This window comes from Leucoraja erinacea, chromosome 15, assembly GCF_028641065.1.
Source record: "Leucoraja erinacea ecotype New England chromosome 15, Leri_hhj_1, whole genome shotgun sequence".
NCBI classification, from domain to species: domain Eukaryota; kingdom Metazoa; phylum Chordata; class Chondrichthyes; order Rajiformes; family Rajidae; genus Leucoraja; species Leucoraja erinaceus.
In genome coordinates, this window is record NC_073391.1 from 30077333 (window position 1) to 30094027 (window position 16695).

Below are 16695 nucleotides of genomic sequence, written 5' to 3' on the forward strand. Positions count from 1 at the left end.
CGTGTTGGTTTGTAGGTTAATTGGCTTCTGTAAATTGTTCCTTGTGTGTAGTTTAGAGTCGGTGTTAACCTACAAGTAGTTCTACATTATCCCACTTTCACATCCACTCCCTACACACTGGGGGCAATTTACAGAGGACTATTAACTTACAAACCCGCACGTCTTTGAGGCGTGATGGGAAAGCAGGAGGAACCCACATGATCACAGGGAGAATGTGCAAACTCCACACAGACAGCAGTTGAGATCAGGATTGAATCTGGATCTCAGCTATTTTGATGGTTTTAGTTTCAAATCATTTTTCAATCTTGCCAGTTGATTATGAATTTCTTGCTCATAAGGCATGTGTTCAGTGGTATGTTGACAGCCCCACCTGGTGGACAAAACGTGGATTGCAGAGCATTTACAGCACACAAACAGTGCAGCCAAATGAGTCTGTCAACCTGAGGTTCTGTCTGTCCCCCTGAAGCAAAAGGCAATAGGTTTTAAGACCCACGCCAGGGCCTTTGAACATGAAAGTCTGGGGTGCACTAGAACACTGACTTCCTGGATTGGACAGCACGCCAATATTGTCAGCGGGTCAGGCAGCATCTCTGGAGAACATGGACAGGCGGGACTTTTCTTCAGAACTGACACGAAACGTCGCCTGTTCACGTTCTCCAGAAATGCTGCCTGACCTTGCTGGGTTACTCCAGCACTTTTGTTTCTTTTTTTATAAACTAGCATCTGCAGTTCCTTGTGTCTATGCCAAGATTGTGTTGTTTATTTGTTTTGTTCATCGCTGTGATGACAGACGCAAGGAGTGGGCCGACGGGTAGGGGAGGGACCGTGGGTATTGCCTCCAACGCCTTCAAGGTCGGCTGCAGGAGGCTCCCCTGGGACACAGATGATGAGAGGGACGGACGTCTGTTGGCAGGCCAAGCTGATCGAGGGTGACGGAGGAGGCCCTGCAGCAGTCTGGGGCTGACCTGGATCAGGAGCCGCTCCAGAACATCGAGAACGTGGACCAGACTTTGCACTTTTTTGTAAACGGTGCCAAATAATGGCGACCCATGCACTAGCGATCGATGCAAAATGAATTTCAACGTGCAGTGCATACGTGACAATAAAACGCCATAGAGCGGAGAAGGTTCCAGAAACAGTGAAGGACCAGCAATTAATTTTCAGGCTAGAGTTGTGTGTAATGTGAGGGGAACCTGCAGGTGGTGGTGTTTCCCTGCACGGCCTCCCACGCCATTCACAACGGAAGGGATCGCAGGTGAGGCAGGTGGTGTCATAAATGCAGAGGTCAGTAAATGCAGTGCACTTTGTGTAGGAAAAAAAAACACAAAGTGCTGGAAGAACTCAGCGGGTCAGCCAGCAGCTGTGGTGATAAAAGGACAGAAGGCGTTTGAGGTCGGAACCCTTATTCTGTCTGAGGAAGGGTCCCAACTGGAAGCATTGTCTGCCCTTTTCCCTCCACAGTTGCTCCCAGACCTGCTGAGTTCCTCTCACGCTGTTCTGTGCTCACGAGTCCAGCATCTGCAGTCCCTTGTATCGCGAGTATATTTAGTAGATGGCAAAACCATGTCAAAACCAGAGCTTTTTTTTAACCTGAAACTGCTTCCTGGATTTCATTCCACCCATCTTACAGTTAACACACATGCCTTCAGTTTGATTACTTTCAGCTTTATAACAAAATATAACATTAGAAATGCATGGGTTCCAAATATCCAATCGTTAAAAATACTTGCTTGAACAAGTCCAGTATACAGGATCTTCAACAGATACAATAATCTATAATAAGGAGTGACACAGAATTGTAAAATAGCAGCATTTTCCATATTCCCTTAATTTCAGACTTTTAACATGATCAGTGTTTTGTTTTTTTACAGATTTGGACTCAAGAGTATTTTTTAAAAATATGATTCCGAATGAAGCAATTAGCCGTCAGCTCAATCCTGTTGATCCGTGACCATTCCAGTCCTCCAGCGGCCAGAAGTGTTCGACAGACATCGTGGGCCGAACGGCTTGTTCTGTGTTGCACTGTTCTATGCATGGTCCATAAAACAAATTGTCATCGTGTCTGGCACAGACATCGTGGGCCGAAGGGCCTGTTCCTGTGCCGTATTGTATTGTTTTATGCTCTATGCACCCAGCAGAAAATAACGAATGGCTTCACCTCCACAGAGAGTTTGGGGAGGGGGTGGTCTGCACAAGTCTACAGTCGAATCCCACATACATGCGAGTTGAGGCTGGTGAGTAATTACTGCCTTTGTTAAACCGTTCATGCTTCCATTTGCTTTGAAAGTTCTATCTTTTCCACCATCGCTGGTCGATGACTAGTCTTAGTCTCCAACGTTGAGTACAAGATCCTGTCTTGCATGGAAAGCTCGGTGGGTCCGTGTGACTGGTGCCACCATAGCTGCCGAGACCCTTCCCCATCGTCGGTAAGCAGGTGCCCGGCACACAGTGCCATCTCCCAGGAGGGGAGAAGGGCTCACTTTTTCTCCTTGAGCTTGGCAGATCTGCCAGGCTTCATCACGATGGCGACATCGCCTCCCTCCGCCTCTTCCTCCACCTTCTTCAGCTTGGCTCTGCTCTTGACGGCAGAGAAGGTCAGCGAGGCCTTCTTGAACTCCAGCGGGAAGATGCCCAGGTCTCCGTCGAAGCGGTTCTTTGCCACCTGCAGGGAACGTTTCCCCTGTCCCGAGGCTAGCTTCCGGTCCTGTAGGATCAGCACGTTGTCTGCCTCTTGGCTAGCCTGCGGGAAGAGGTCGGGGCGGAGGGTGGGATGGAAGCAAAGTGACCAAGAAATGAGAATCTTACACCTCCTCATCCCTCCCTCCCTCCTACAGCAAACTGTGCGGCATGCTGCTCGTGTTACGTAGAGTCTACCTTTTAAGGCATAGATAGACAACCTCTTGATTAGAACGGGTATCAAGGGTTATGGGGAGTAGGCAGGAAAATGGGATGCGGAGGCAGAGATCAGCCATGATTAAATGGTGGAGTAGACTCGATGGACAGAATGGCCTAATTCTACTCCTATAACTTAGCTTGTAAACTAGTTCAGAGGTTTATTAGTCATAGTCTTAATGGTGTGGATTTGGGGCCTCACCAACACACTGGAGGGAGCAAGCCCTGCCCTCTTGCAATCACAGTCAACAATTGGCTTATCCCTGCCCGAGATCATCTTTTGTTGACCCTGATTTATCCTGGTCTTTTCTTGCTTTAAGCCCCCACAATCAGTCTGAAGGAGGGACCCTGTGCATGTTCTCCAGAGATGCTGCCTGACCCATTGAGTTACTCCATCAATTTGTGTCTAACTTTGGTATAAACCACAATCTGCAGTTCCTTTTCATTACATTTATTATATTAAACTTTCCTTGCCTCGTTTTAAGGAAGCATTGTGGACGGATGGACAGAGGGACGGACAGACGGGGGGGGGGGGGGGGGGGGTGGTTCAACACAGGCGTGAAGATAGGGAAAGGGACAGCATGGGACACAGGAAGCATCATTCACCATCCCAGCCCTGTCGCAGCATAGACTTGCCTTGGCCGTTCCAAAGATGGAAGCCGTTTGCAGCTCCTTGTCATCTTCCTGCTTCCTCGGGTGGATGACCAGGGTCACGTGGCAGCCGTTATCTGTGGCAAACTTCCGGAACATTCCAATGCTGTAATCCTGCGCGGAGAACCTGAAGCGTGCGGGAATGGTTCAGTTTTACTGGGGTTGCGTGGCTAAGGAACCAAGTCTTCTACCGATCCAATTGGACCTGGGGAGGATTCGGGTCAATCCTTCTGTTTCATTAGGATTTGCGAGGCTCACCGTAAGTTCATAGGAGCAGAAATAGGCCATTCGGCACATTGAGTCTACACCACAGTTCAATCATGGCTCATCTATTTTTCCCTCTCAACCACATTCTCCTGCCTTCTTCCTGTAACCAATGGCACCGTTCCTGATCAACAACCTATCAATCTCAGTTTCAAAAATGCCCATTGACTTGGCCTCCACAGCCGTCTGTGACAATTAATTCCCTAGATTCACCACCCTCTGAATAAAGAAACTCCTCCTCATCTCCACTCTTTGAACCCACCGAACACCATTTATTCTGTCATCCTGATTAGATGCTGCAGAGAGATACAGCATAGAGAGGTCCGCACTGGATCTCCCGGTTGTTAGCTGTTCTATCTCCCCCCCTTCCTGTACTGACCTCTCTGTCCTGGGCCTCCTCCATTGCCAGAGTGGGGCTACACGCAAACTGGAGGAACAGCACCTCATATTCCGCTTTGATTTCTTAAAACCCAAAGGTAGGGAACGTTGAATTCTCTGACACAAACGCCCTACCCAACCCTTCCTTCACTAAAGGTTCTCCTCCACTAAAGTTAGCGGTGAATTTCCCCACTTTAGCTAATTACAAAACCTATCCCCCTTTTTCTCTACCACCCCCCTTACTCCCTGGCCCTGTGCCCACCTGGATCAGCACCTATCTCTCATCTCCCACCTACATTCCTTCCTCTAGCTTCACAATTTGCTCCTCTTCAATCCTTTTGTCTCACAATTTCTGTTTGTTCATCTCTAGTCTTTGTTCAACTGACTGCCCATCAAAAACTCTCCACACCGATATCCACCAAGCTTTGACTTGCCCCTCCTCTCTTCCCTGCTAAGCTACTCCAGCACCTTGTTATGTGTCCCCCCCAACACAGCGACACACAGTGCGGCTGTAGAGTTGCTGCCTTACAGAAGGAGGGGCCTGGGTTTGATCCTGACTACGGGTGCTGTCTGTATGGAGATCATACGTTCGCCCTTGTAGGTTGTCTCCGATTGCTCCGGTTTCCTCCCACACTAAAAAAGACTTACAGGTTTGTAGATCAATTGGCTTTAGTAAAATAGTAAATTGTCCCGAGTGTGTAGGATAGTACGTGTACTGGGTGATCACTGGTCTCAGTGTGCCGAAGGGCCTGTTTCCACACTGTATCTCTAAAGTCTAAAGTAAAGTCTATATTTACTGCCCTTTCACTGAGTGAGGCTTTTGCTTTAATAATGGGGAGAGGTGAAATATCAGAGCAGAAAGCCCAGTGAAAGAGTGGGCATGTGGTTGCGAGGCATGGAAGTCCACAGTAAGATCTACATTTATTTCCGTTAAGGTGAACATCAGGGGTTGGACAGGCTAGATGCAGGAGATTGCTCCCCGATGTTGGGGAAGTCCAGGACAAGGGGTCACAGCTTAAGGATAAGGGGGAAATCCTTTAAAACCGAGATGAGAAGAACTTTTTTCACACAGAGAGTGGTGAATCTCGGGAACTCTCTGCCGCAGAGGGTAGTCGGGGCCAGTTCATTGGCTATATTTAAGAGGAAGTTAGATGTGGCCCTTGTGGCTAAGGGGATCAGAGGGTATGGAGAGAAGGCAGGTACGGGATACTGAGTTGGATGATCAGCCATGATCATATTGAATGGCGGTGCAGGCTCGAAGGGCCGAATGGCCTACTCCTGCACCTAATTTCTATGTTTCTATCAGGGATGCAGCCGGTCGAGGAGGCAACTCCTTTCTCAAGCTTCACTGGAAAGGGCCACACTGAGTCGGAGTCATTGCGAGCACAACACAGCCTACGTTTCAATTAAAAGATGAAATTACTTGTCAATGGAGAGGTACTCCTGACCCATCATGAACTGTAGGTTATCGATAACGACGTGGGTGATATCGTACATGTAGACAGCGTGCTGCATCGTATCAATAACGGACCTGCATGGCAAAGAGAAGCACTTAGTTAATCAGTCAGTGGGCACAGTGACAAACCAACACACATGAACTACATGAACTGGGGGCATTGGTTTTGTCTTTTTGCACTATTATTGTCTGTCTGTTTATTTTTTATGGGTATGTATGCGAGTGTATGTTTAGTTTAGAGGTACGGTGCGGAAACAGGCCCTTCGGCCCAGCGTGTCCGCGCCTACCAGCGATCAGAGCACACTAACAATATCCTACACACCAGGGACAATTTACAATATTTTTACCAAGCCAATTAGCCTACAAACCTGTACGTGTTTGGAGTGTGGGAGGAAACGGGAGCTCCGGGAGGAAACTCAAGCGGTCACAGGGAGAAGGTGCAAACTCCACGTTGACAGCACCCGAGGTCAGGATCGAACCCGGGCTTGTGGGTCTGTGAGGCGACAGCTCTACCGCTGCGCCACTGTGTGCCGCTCTGTCACATGGTGCAATATTACCTGCTGTCACTACCCTGTGCTGCCTATGCGTGGGTTTGGAGGGAGTAAGAATTCATTCGGGTAGTAGAAACAAGGAACTGCAGATGCTGATTTACACAAAAGGACACAAAGTTGCAGGATTAACTCAGTGGATCAGGCAGCACTCAGGAGGACATGGATAAGTGATATTTTGAGTCGCGATTCTTTATTGGAGTCTGAAGAAGGGTACTGACTCGAAACGTCACCTATCCACGTTCTCCAAAGACGCTGCCTGACCCACTGAGTTACTCCAGCACTTGAGGCTCGAGACTGCAGATGCTGAAATCTTGAGCAAGGCACAAAGTGCTGGAGTAATTCGGTGGGTCAGGCAGCATCTGTGAAGAGAAATGGAAGGACAACGTTTCAGGTCGGGACCCACTTCACTCCTTATCTCAGATTTTTATCTACTACTTAACACTGGGCTCTGTCACCCATCTGCCAAATAAACTCACAAGTTATAGGAGTAGAATTAGGCCATTCAGCCCATCAAATCTACTCTGGCATTCAATCATGTCTGATCTCTGCCACCTAATGCCATTTTCCTGCCTTCCCCCCATAACCCTTGACACCCAGTCAAATCAAGAACTTTATCTCTGCCCCAAAAATATCCACTGACTTGGCCTCCGCAGCTCTTTGTGGCAATGAGTTCCACAGATTAACTACCCTCTGACTAAAGAAGTTCCAAATCACCAGCTTTTTAAAAGAGTGCCCTTTAATTCTGAGGCTATGAACTCTGGTCCTAGACTCTCCCACCAGTGGAAACATCCTTTCCACATCCACTCTATCTATGTCTTTCATTATTCAGTAAGTTTCAATGAGGTCCCCCCTCAACCTTCTAAACTCCAGCGAGTAGAGACCCAGTGCTGTCAAACACTCATCATATGCTAACCCACTCATTCCTGGAATCTTTCTTGTAAACCTCCTCTGGACCCTCACCAGAGCCAGCACATCCTTCCTCAGATACGGGGCCCAGATTTGCTCACAGTACTCCAAATGCGGCCTGACCAGTGCCTTATAGAGCCTCAGCATTACATCTCTGTTTTTGTATTACAGTCCTCTTGATATAAATCCTAGCATTGAATTTGCCTTCTTTAATACTGATTTGACTTGCAAATTAACATTTTGGTAGCCCTGCACCAGCACTTCCAAGTCCCTTTACACCTCCAATTTATGTATTTTCTCTCCATTTAGAAAATAATCTATGCCTTTATTCTTATTACCAAAATGGATGACTCCGCACTTTGCTATACTGATTTTCATCTGCAACTTCTCTGCCCACTATTCAAACCTGTCCAAGTCCTTCCGCAGAGTCCTTGCTTCCTGTACACTGCCTGCCCTTCCACCTATCTTAGCATCATCTGCAAACTTGGCCACAAAGCCGCCAATCCCCTTATCCAAATCATTCATATACAATGTGAGGAGAAACGACCCCAGCACTGACCCTTGCGGAACTCCCCTCGTCACTGGTGACTCCAGTTCCCCATTGCCGTATCCACCCATCACTCGCCAAGCTTTCACCTCCCATCTCTTTCAGCTTTCTCGGCCCCCCCCCCCCACCAAAACAATTAATCTGAAGAAGGGTTCCAAAACGAATTGTCACCCCAACATGGAATAGTGCAGGCCTTTCGGCCCATCCAGTCTGTGCTGACCACAAAGCAAATTCAAACTGCTTTGGGTAACTATATTTTTTTCATGCACACTGAATGGACACTGGTTGAGCAACGTTTTTTTGTTTCCTCTGGGTATGCGAATACTCAGGAAATGACAATAAAGATATACAATACAATACAATACAATACATCTTCCGCTGCCTCACAGTGCCAAAAACCTGGTTTCCATCCTGACCTCGAGTGTTGTCTAGGTGGAGTTTGCATGTTCTCCCTGTGACCGCGTGGGATTCCTCCCACGTCTCAAAGACGGGCGGTTTGTGGGCTAATCGGTCCACTATAAACTATAGTGTGTGGGGAGTGAATGAGAAAGTGGGATAACATAGAACTTGTTTCAATGGGTGGGCAATGGTTGGCGTGCCAAAGGGCCTGTTTCCATGCTATAGCTCTAAACTAAACTACTTGTACAGGGTCCATCCCTCCATTCACTGCATATCCATGTGCCTATCTAAAACTGTCTCTTTTTGTAAACCAGTGTTTGCAGTTCCTTGCTTCTGCATTTCACTGTACTTCATTACAAGTGACAATAATAAGTAGTTTGTTGAAATATATATATATTATATATATATATATATGCTGAAAGTGGCGTCACAGGTAGATAGGGTGATCAAAAAATATTTTGGCACATTGAACTTCATCAGTCAGAGTATTGAGTATAGAAGTTGGGAGGTCATGTTGCAGCTGTATAAGACATATTTAGAATATTGTGTTCAGTTCTGGGCACCGTGTTACAGGAAAGATGTCCAGGACTCCAGTGCTTGAGCTATAGGTATAAGGAGAGGTTGAGCAGGCTAGGACTCTATTCCTTGGAACGCAGGAGGACGAGGGGTGATCTTCCAGAGGTGTACAAATTCATGAGAGGAATAGATCAGGTAAACAGAGTTTCTTGCCCAGAGTTGGGGAAATTGATAACCAGAGCACAGGTTTAAGGTGAGGGGGGAAAGATTTAATACAAAACCGAGCAAAGAGTTTCTTTCCCACAAAGAGTAGAGAGCGTATAGAACGAGCTGCCAGAAGAGGCAGGTACTATCGCAATGTTTAAGGAACATTTAGACAGGTACATGGATAGGACATGTTTAGAGGCATATGGGCCCAGCACAGGCAGGAGGGACTAGTGTAGATGGGGCATGTTTGCCGGTGTGGGCAAGTTGGGCCGTATGACTCTAACAAGACCCCCCGCCCCCAGAGCAAAGCCTTGAGTTATTACTCTCTACACATCACAACGCAAGAAGCCGCCATTAGCGGTAACGTGGTTGCTGCCAGGTACTTCACTTGATGCTTTGTTGTCCGTGGAAGGTCATGAAGAACAGGGGCAGGCTCTCGAACTTGTCCGCCCACTGGTCGTAGCTGTCCAGCTGGTCATCCAGCCGCTGCATGGCAAATTGAGTCAGCATGATCTTGGCCAGCCTCACGTTGCTGATCTCAAAGCTGCCCCACAGGGTGTTCACCCCCTGCGTGCACAGGTCCAGCGTGCACTCGCTGATGAAGGTCGTCTTCCCGCTGCCCGTCGGACCTGCGGGCAGGAGCAAAGCAGTAGGTTAGGATGTAGGCCCGATCGCCATGGTTACCCCAGGCCTGCCCTGGTGCAAGCGGAGAGCCCCCCAGGTGGAGTTGATTGGAGTCTTGGTAAATAGGTAAAAGCGCTCAAATGGGCCGCACTCCCACCTTTTTTAGTTTAGTTCAGAGATACATCGCGGAAACAGGCCCTTAACCCCACAAAGCGAATGGCATGTTGGCCTTCATAGCAAGAGGATTTGAGTATAGGAGCAGGGAGGTTCTACTGCAGTTGTACAGGGTCTTGGTGAGACCACACCTGGAGTATTGCGTGCAGTTTGGTCTCCAAATCTGAGGAAGGACATTATTGCCATAGAGGGAGTGCAGAGAAGGTTCACCAGACTGATTCCTGGGATGTCAGGACTGTCTTATGAAGAAAGACTGGATAGACTTGATTTATACTCTCTAGAGTTTAGGAGATTGAGAGGGGATCTTATAGAAACTTACAAAATTCTTAAGGGGTTGGACAGGCTAGATGCAGGAAGATTGTTTCCGATGTTGGGGAAGTCCAGGACAAGGGGTCACAGCTTAAGGATAAGGGGGAAATCCTTTAAAACCGAGATGAGGAGAACTTTTTTCACACAGAGAGTGGTGAATCTCTGGAACTCTCTGCCACAGAGGGTAGTTGAGGCCAGTTCATTGGCTATATTTAAGAGGGAGTTAGACGTGGCCCTTGTGGCCAAGGGGATCAGAGGGTATGGAGAAAAGGCAGGTACGGGATACTGAGTTGGATGATCAGCCATGATCATATTAAATGGCGGTGCAGGCTCGAAGGGCCGAATGGCCTACTCCTGCGCCTAATTTCTATGTTTCTATGTTTCTATGAGTCCACACCCGGCACAGCGGTAGAGTTGCTGCCACACAACACCAGAGACCCTGGTTCAATCCTGACCACTGGTGTTGGCTGTATGAAGTTTGCACGTTCTCCCTGTGACCACGTAGTTTTTCTCCAGAGGCTCCGGTTTCCTTCCACATTCCAAATAACTGCACGTTTGTAGGTTAATTGGTTTGGTAAATTGTCTCTAGTGTGTAGGATAGAACTTGTGTACCGATCATTGGTCGGCGTGGACTTAACGGGTCGAAGGTCCCGTTTCCACACTGTATCGCTAAACTAAACTAGTTCTATCCTACATACTAGTGGCAATTTACACAATCAGATTAAGCTCTCAACATGCACTCCCACTTCCTACACACCAGCGGCAACTGAGAGACCAATTAACAACATCCTATTGTGTTTAAGAAGGAACTGCAGATGCTGGAAAATCTGAGGTACACAAAAAAGCTGGAGAAACTCAGCGGGTGCAGCAGCAACTATGGAGTGAAGGAAATAGGCAACGTTTCGGGCCGAAACCCTTCTTCAGAACTTAACATCCTATATGTCTTTGGAATGTGGGAGGAAACCCATGCGGTCACACAGGATAAACACCGCGCAGACAGCACCCAAGGTCAGGATTGAACTTTTGGATCAATCCCCTCAGCACTGTGTGTAATAAAGAACTGCAGATGCTGGTTTAAATCGAAGGTAGACACAAAATGCTGGAGTAACTCAACAAGACAGGCAGCATCTCTGGGGAGAAGAAATCGGTGACATTTCGGGTCGAGACCCTTCTTCAGAAGAACAACGTCACCCATTCCTTTTCTCCAGAGATGCTGCCTGTCCCCTTCAGCACTGTTTTTTTTTGCTTGGGATCCCAGCATCTACAACTTCTGGTATGGCCAATTTCAACACCGCAACATATAGAAACAAGGAACTGCGAATGCTTGTTTACCAAGGAATGACAAAGTACTGGTGTAACGCAGCAGGTCACTCGCAGTAGTATCCCTGGAGTACATGGACAGATGACGTTTCGGGTCAGGACTCATCTTAAGAGGAATAGATCAGGTAAAAGCGTATAGTCTTTTGTCCAGAACAGGGAACCAGAAGACATAGGTTTAACGTAAGGGTGGCAAGATTTACTGGGAACCTATGGGGCAATTTTATTTACACAAAGGGTGGGAGGTATATGGAAGGAGCTGCCGGAGGAGAAAGTTGATGCAGGTACTATCACAACACTTGTGCAACATTTAGACACATACATGGATAGGACAGGTTTAGAGGGATATGGGCCAAACGTAGGCAGGTGGGACTAGTGTAGATGGGGCAGAGTTGGCAAGTTGGGCTGAAGGACCTGTTTTCACGCTGTATGACTTTAAGACACGTTACGTCGCCTATCCATGTTCTCCAGGAATGCTGCCTGACCCATTGAGTTACTCCAGCCTCTTTTCTTCAGTACAGTAAGCTCCTGTGAATAAATGAGGGCCACCCCGGGTGATCTGAGGCCAGGGGGAATGTAGTACCGGTGAACACGGTCAGCTCGCCCTTGCGGTGTCCTTTGAGTAGCTTGTTGAGATCGGGGAACCGGCGCCACTTGATGCCGGAGACTTGCTCGGCGTTGGCGAGTTCCCCAAACACGTCGTCCCGGAGCTGCCGGAAGGAGATGATGGACTTGTGTCCGGCAGGGACCGCGGCCTTCACGATCTTGCCCAGGTTGAGCCCGCCGGCCAGGGCTTCGAGGGGGCAGGGCTGCCCCTCACCCGGGCGCACCAGGTGGCAGCGCTTGACATTGAGCTTTCGGGCGAAGAGCTTGGAGGCCTCCCAGGACAGCAGGTCGCTACCCAGCCACAAGACCACCTTGCGGAACTGCTCCAGGTAGGGCAGAAGGGCAGGGGGCAGGCAGCTCACTCCGCGAGGCAAGGAGACGCAGGGCAGGCCGGTGGCGCTGACAACCGCTAGGCAGTCCGTCTCATTGCTGGTCAGGACCAGCATGGTGTCCTTCCGCGTCAACAGATGCAACCCGAAAAGGTCGTAGTAATTCCCAGCCTTCGGCAAGATGGCCGCCACGTAGTCGACCCGGCGGCCATCTTGTTCTGCCGAGATCAGCTTCAACCCTCTCAGGCCTGAGTCCCTCCAGCTAAACCACGGGAACACCAAACTCCTGGCCGGCTTGAAGTACTTGACGCAGAGGTTCTTCAGCGTCTGGTTGTTGACCTTTGAGATGCCGAACGCGGCCTTGACCAGCTGGGTCTCCTCGTCCTCCATAGTGGCGAAGGCGGAGGATTGGCTCCAGATCTGCTGCACCTCCCTCAGGTCCATCTCCTGCTTGCGGAGCTCCCAGTTGCTCTCAGGCACCTTTAGCAGGACGTCGGGGCCCAGGTTCTGCCGCCCTTCCTTCTGCATCACCTCCAGGCAATCCTGGAAGTCCTCCCAGCTGCCTTCCAGCAGGGTGTCTTTGCAGAGGAATTGGCCGGTGGTCTTGTCAACGAAGAGGGTGAAGGTGTCCTTCTCAGCCTTGACCGAGTCCAAGGCCTTTCCGGCGAAGAGGCTGGGGACGTGGAGGCAGCTGTAGCCGTCGTGGAAGGGGACGCCCTTGGCTCGGAGGTACTGGCGGATTTGCGTTACGGTGACCGGCAAGGAAGCAGAGTCGGAGTCCGGGTCAGGCTCAGATCCCTTGGGGTCAGCCCTGGTGGTGCGGAAGCGGAGCGATGAGGCGGTGCCGAGGGGTGCTACCGACTGGGGGCATCCCCGATGGACGGTGAACTCTGCCGCAGCGCCAGGCCTCAGCCAGAGGGATATTCCTCCCGGGAACCGAGGCACCACACCACGGGCCCGACCGCACAAGCACAGCATGGCGACTGTTGAGGAAAGAAAGGACAAGGAGTCAAACGAGAGAGAACGACAGAGGACAGTGCTTCAAAGGGTGAGAATTGTGGACGCAGCCCAGACCATCACACAAACCAACCTCCCTTCCATTCCTATCTTCTTTCAGTCTGAATAAGGATCCCGACTCGAAACGTCACCCATTACTTTTCTCCAGAGATGCGGAGCTGTCCCGCTGTTACTCCAGCATTTTGCCTCTATCTTCGGTGCACACCAGTATCTGCAGTTCCTTTCTATTCCCAATCCTCTGACTGATGATGAAGGCCAATGTGCTGAAAGCCTTTTTGACTACCCTATCTATCTGTGACGCCACTTTTAAGGAACTGTCTACCTGCACTCCTAGATCCCTCTGCTCTACAACACTCCGCAGAGCCCATACCAGGGCCCCATCCCCGACCTTTACCTCCGCTACATCGACGACTGCTTTGGTGCCACCTCCTGCACCCGCACACAACTGACTGACTTCATCCACTTCACCACTAACTTCCATCCGGCACTCAAATACACCTGGACCATTTCCGACACTTCCCTACCATTCCTTGACCTCACCATCTCCATTGCAGGTGATAGACTTCTGACCGACATACACTATAAACCCACCGACTCCCATGGCTATCTGGACTACACTTCTTCCCACCCTGCTTCCTGTAAGGACTCCTTCCCTTACTCCCAATTCCTCCGTCTACGCCGCATCTGCTCCACGGAAGAGGCGTTCCACACCAGGACATCTGAAATGTCCTCATTATTCAGGGAACGGGGGTTCCCCTCCTCCACCATAAATGAGGCTCGCACCAGGGTCTCTTCCATACCCCGCAACACTGCTCTCTCTTCCCATCCCCCCACTCGCAACAAGGGCCGAGTCCCCCTAGCCCTCACCTTTCACCCCAAGACCCGTCACATACAAAAAGTAATCCTCCGTCAGTTTCGCCACCTCCAAGGGTGCACCCCACCACTCGCAGACCTTCCCATCTCCCCCCATATCTGCCTTCCGCAAAGACCGCTCCCTCCATAACTCCCTTGTCAATTCTTCCCTTCAATATTGCATTGAGTTCTGTACCACCCTCTCCCCGGGCACTTACCCTTGCAACCGCAAGAGATGCAACACTTGTCCCTTTACCTCCCCCCTCGACTCCGTTCAAGGACCCAAGCAACCGTTCCAGGTGCGACAGAGGTTTACCTGCATCTCTTCCAACCTCATCTATTGCGTCCGCTGCTCTAGATGTCAGCAGATCTATATCGGAGAGACCAAGCGGAGGTTGGGCGATCGCTTTCGCCGAACACCTCCGCTCGGTCCGCAATAACCAAGCTGACCTCCCGGTGGATCAGCACTTCAACTCCCCCTCCCACTCCGTCTCCGACCTCTCTGTCCTGGGTCTCCTCCATGGCCACAGCGAGCAGCACCGGAAATTGGAGGAACAGCACATATTCCGTTTGGGGAGTCTGCATCCTGGGGGCATGAACATCGAATTCTCCCAATTTTGTTAGTCCTTGCTGTCTCCTCCCCTTCCTCAGTCCCCCTGCTGTCTCCTCCCATCCCCCCAGGCTCCTCCTCCTTTTTTCTTTCTTGTCCCCGCCCACCCCCGCCCCCGATCAGTCTGAAGAAGGGTTTCGGCCGGAAACGTTGCCTATTTCCTTCGCTCCATAGATGCTGCTGCACCCGCTGAGTTTCTCCAGCTTTTTTGTGTAACCTTCGATTCTCCAGCATCTGCAGTTCCTTCTTAAACACTCCGCAGAGCCCTACCATTCCTGTGTAAGTAAGTACACATGTTGAGTGATAAATATGAACTGCAGATGCTGGTTTACCAAAGATAAACACAACGTTTCTGGAGTAACTCATAGGGTTAGGCAGCATCTCTATAGAACATGGATAGGTGAAGGTCCCAACCCAAAACGTTACCTATTCAAAATCACCCAAGAGGCACTGGAGAGCGAAGCTGTCTACCATGTGTAGATCATGTGATAGTACAATTAAGCCATTCGGCCCATCAAGTCTCCGCCATTCAATCATGGCTGATCTATCTCTCTCTCCTAACCCCATTCTCCTGCCTTCTCCCCATAACCTCCGACATCCGTACTAATCAAGAATATATCCATTTCTGCCTTAAATGTATCCACGAACTTTGCCTCCACAGCCTTCTGTGGCAAATAATTCACCTCCCTCTGTGTAACGGCGTACAGCTATTTTTTTTATCTATGTCACTGAAGAAAAATGCAGCTTAATTTCAAGAACCGTTGGTTGCTCATAAATGCGCGCTTTTCACATTACACCTACACTTCCCCCGAGCTAAAGCAAAGGAAGGGGATTAATGGAGGGTGTAAGAAAGAAATGCAGATGCTGGTTTAAACCGAATTGTGGAGGGGTGTGTGTGAATGGGGAGGACTGCTGTTTGGACAATATTGCATTGAGTTCTGATTACACGAGCAAGAGGCAAGATTACACTAAGCGATGCAAACGTTGATTTACATAGCTCGGCTAAATAAAGAGTAAACATTTGTCACATGCAGCGGATATCGTTCACAATTAAATTCTTATTTGCTGCTTCTTTACGGGCACGCACACAGCACTATGCGAATGCAGTGAGGCCGAAGATACAAGTTGTTGCCGTTAATATATCCATGCACTACATTCAAGCGAGCAAACTCATGTGCTTTCGATGGGCACCTTTGCACTGTGATGGAAACTTATTCATTAACCTTTTTTTCAGGATAAATAACAAAAACATTACTTTGGAGGAAAGCATGTTAGCAGTGAGCGGGAGGAGGGGAAACGGATTGCAGGAGGCTCGTAGGCCGAGCCATTTGATGCCTTTGCAAGAGCGGTTGTCCGCTATCTATTGCACCGTATTTCAGGATGCGAGTGACCACGATATACACCGAGTTAGAGTCATGTCTCGGTGTGTTTGCAGCGCAGGCACTGCTGCCGGTTAGGTGGAAGGGAGACGGGGGGGGCTGCTGGAGACATGAAGCAGGTCAGCACCGTGGGCGGGAGAACCGTGGCCCGGGACCGCCGCCACTTACCGCACGTGCGCCCAGGTCGCCCGGACAACGGCGCGGGAGGGGGCGGGACCTCCTGCGCGCGCCGCAGGGGACGGAGCAGCTGCCAGCAAAGATTATAGAGGCTAAGAGCTCCTCTAGAATCTTTGGCTGCCAGTCACGGCGTTGTCCGGGGCAACTGCCGCGCTGGTCGCTCCGCCGGGGGAGGGGCTTCCTCCAGTTTGACCCAAAGATCCTTTGGTTTGACCGGCTCGTGCGTGGTGACGCACGCACGGCCCGGCGGAGGTGGTCCAGTGACGCGAACACGCACGGCGGAGGGGGTCGAGTGACGCGGACACGCACGGCGGAGGGTGTCGAGCAAAGATCCTATTGCTATAAGATCTTTGGATCCTATAGCAGAGGATCTTTGGTGTCGAGTGACGTGGACACGCACGGCGGAGGGGGTCGAGTGACGTGACACGCACGGCGGAGGCGGTCGAGTGACGCGAACACGCACGGCGGAGGGGGTCGAGTGACGCGAACACGCACGGCGGAGGGGGTCGATTGACGCGGACACGCAGACGCGGC

The 16695-nt window shown here is 50.1% G+C and overlaps 1 protein-coding gene across 2 annotated transcripts; it reads right to left on the bottom strand.

The window, feature by feature from the left end:
• Nucleotides 1-1649: 1649 nt before the first annotated feature.
• Nucleotides 1650-16676, bottom strand: twnk (twinkle mtDNA helicase). 2 transcript variants are annotated; one of them, XM_055646992.1, is made up of 6 exons: nt 16153-16676; nt 11775-13109; nt 9156-9396; nt 5609-5716; nt 3529-3670; nt 1650-2740 (listed from the first exon to the last, which is right to left on the bottom strand). In XM_055646992.1, the coding sequence occupies exons 2-6, from the start codon at nt 13102-13104 to the stop codon at nt 2477-2479; spliced, it is 2085 nt and encodes a 694-aa protein (XP_055502967.1). In that variant the 5' UTR covers nt 13105-13109; nt 16153-16676; the 3' UTR covers nt 1650-2476. The 2 variants fall into 2 exon arrangements, with proteins under 2 accessions (XP_055502967.1, XP_055502968.1); XM_055646993.1 differs by lacking the exon at nt 11775-13109 and having other exon boundaries at nt 16153-16300.
• Nucleotides 16677-16695: the final 19 nt, after the last annotated feature.

Coding starts and splice junctions, on each gene's coding strand:
- twnk (XM_055646992.1), bottom strand. CDS start 13,104: ATGCTGTGCTTGTGCGGTCGGGCCCGTGGTGTGGTGCCTCGGTTCCCG. Junction 9,397..11,774: donor CGAGCTGACCGTGTTCACCG/GTACTACATTCC, acceptor TCCTGCCCGCAG/GTCCGACGGGCAGCGGGAAG. Junction 5,717..9,155: donor CACGGACAACAAAGCATCAA/GTGAAGTACCTG, acceptor TTTGCCATGCAG/GTCCGTTATTGATACGATGC.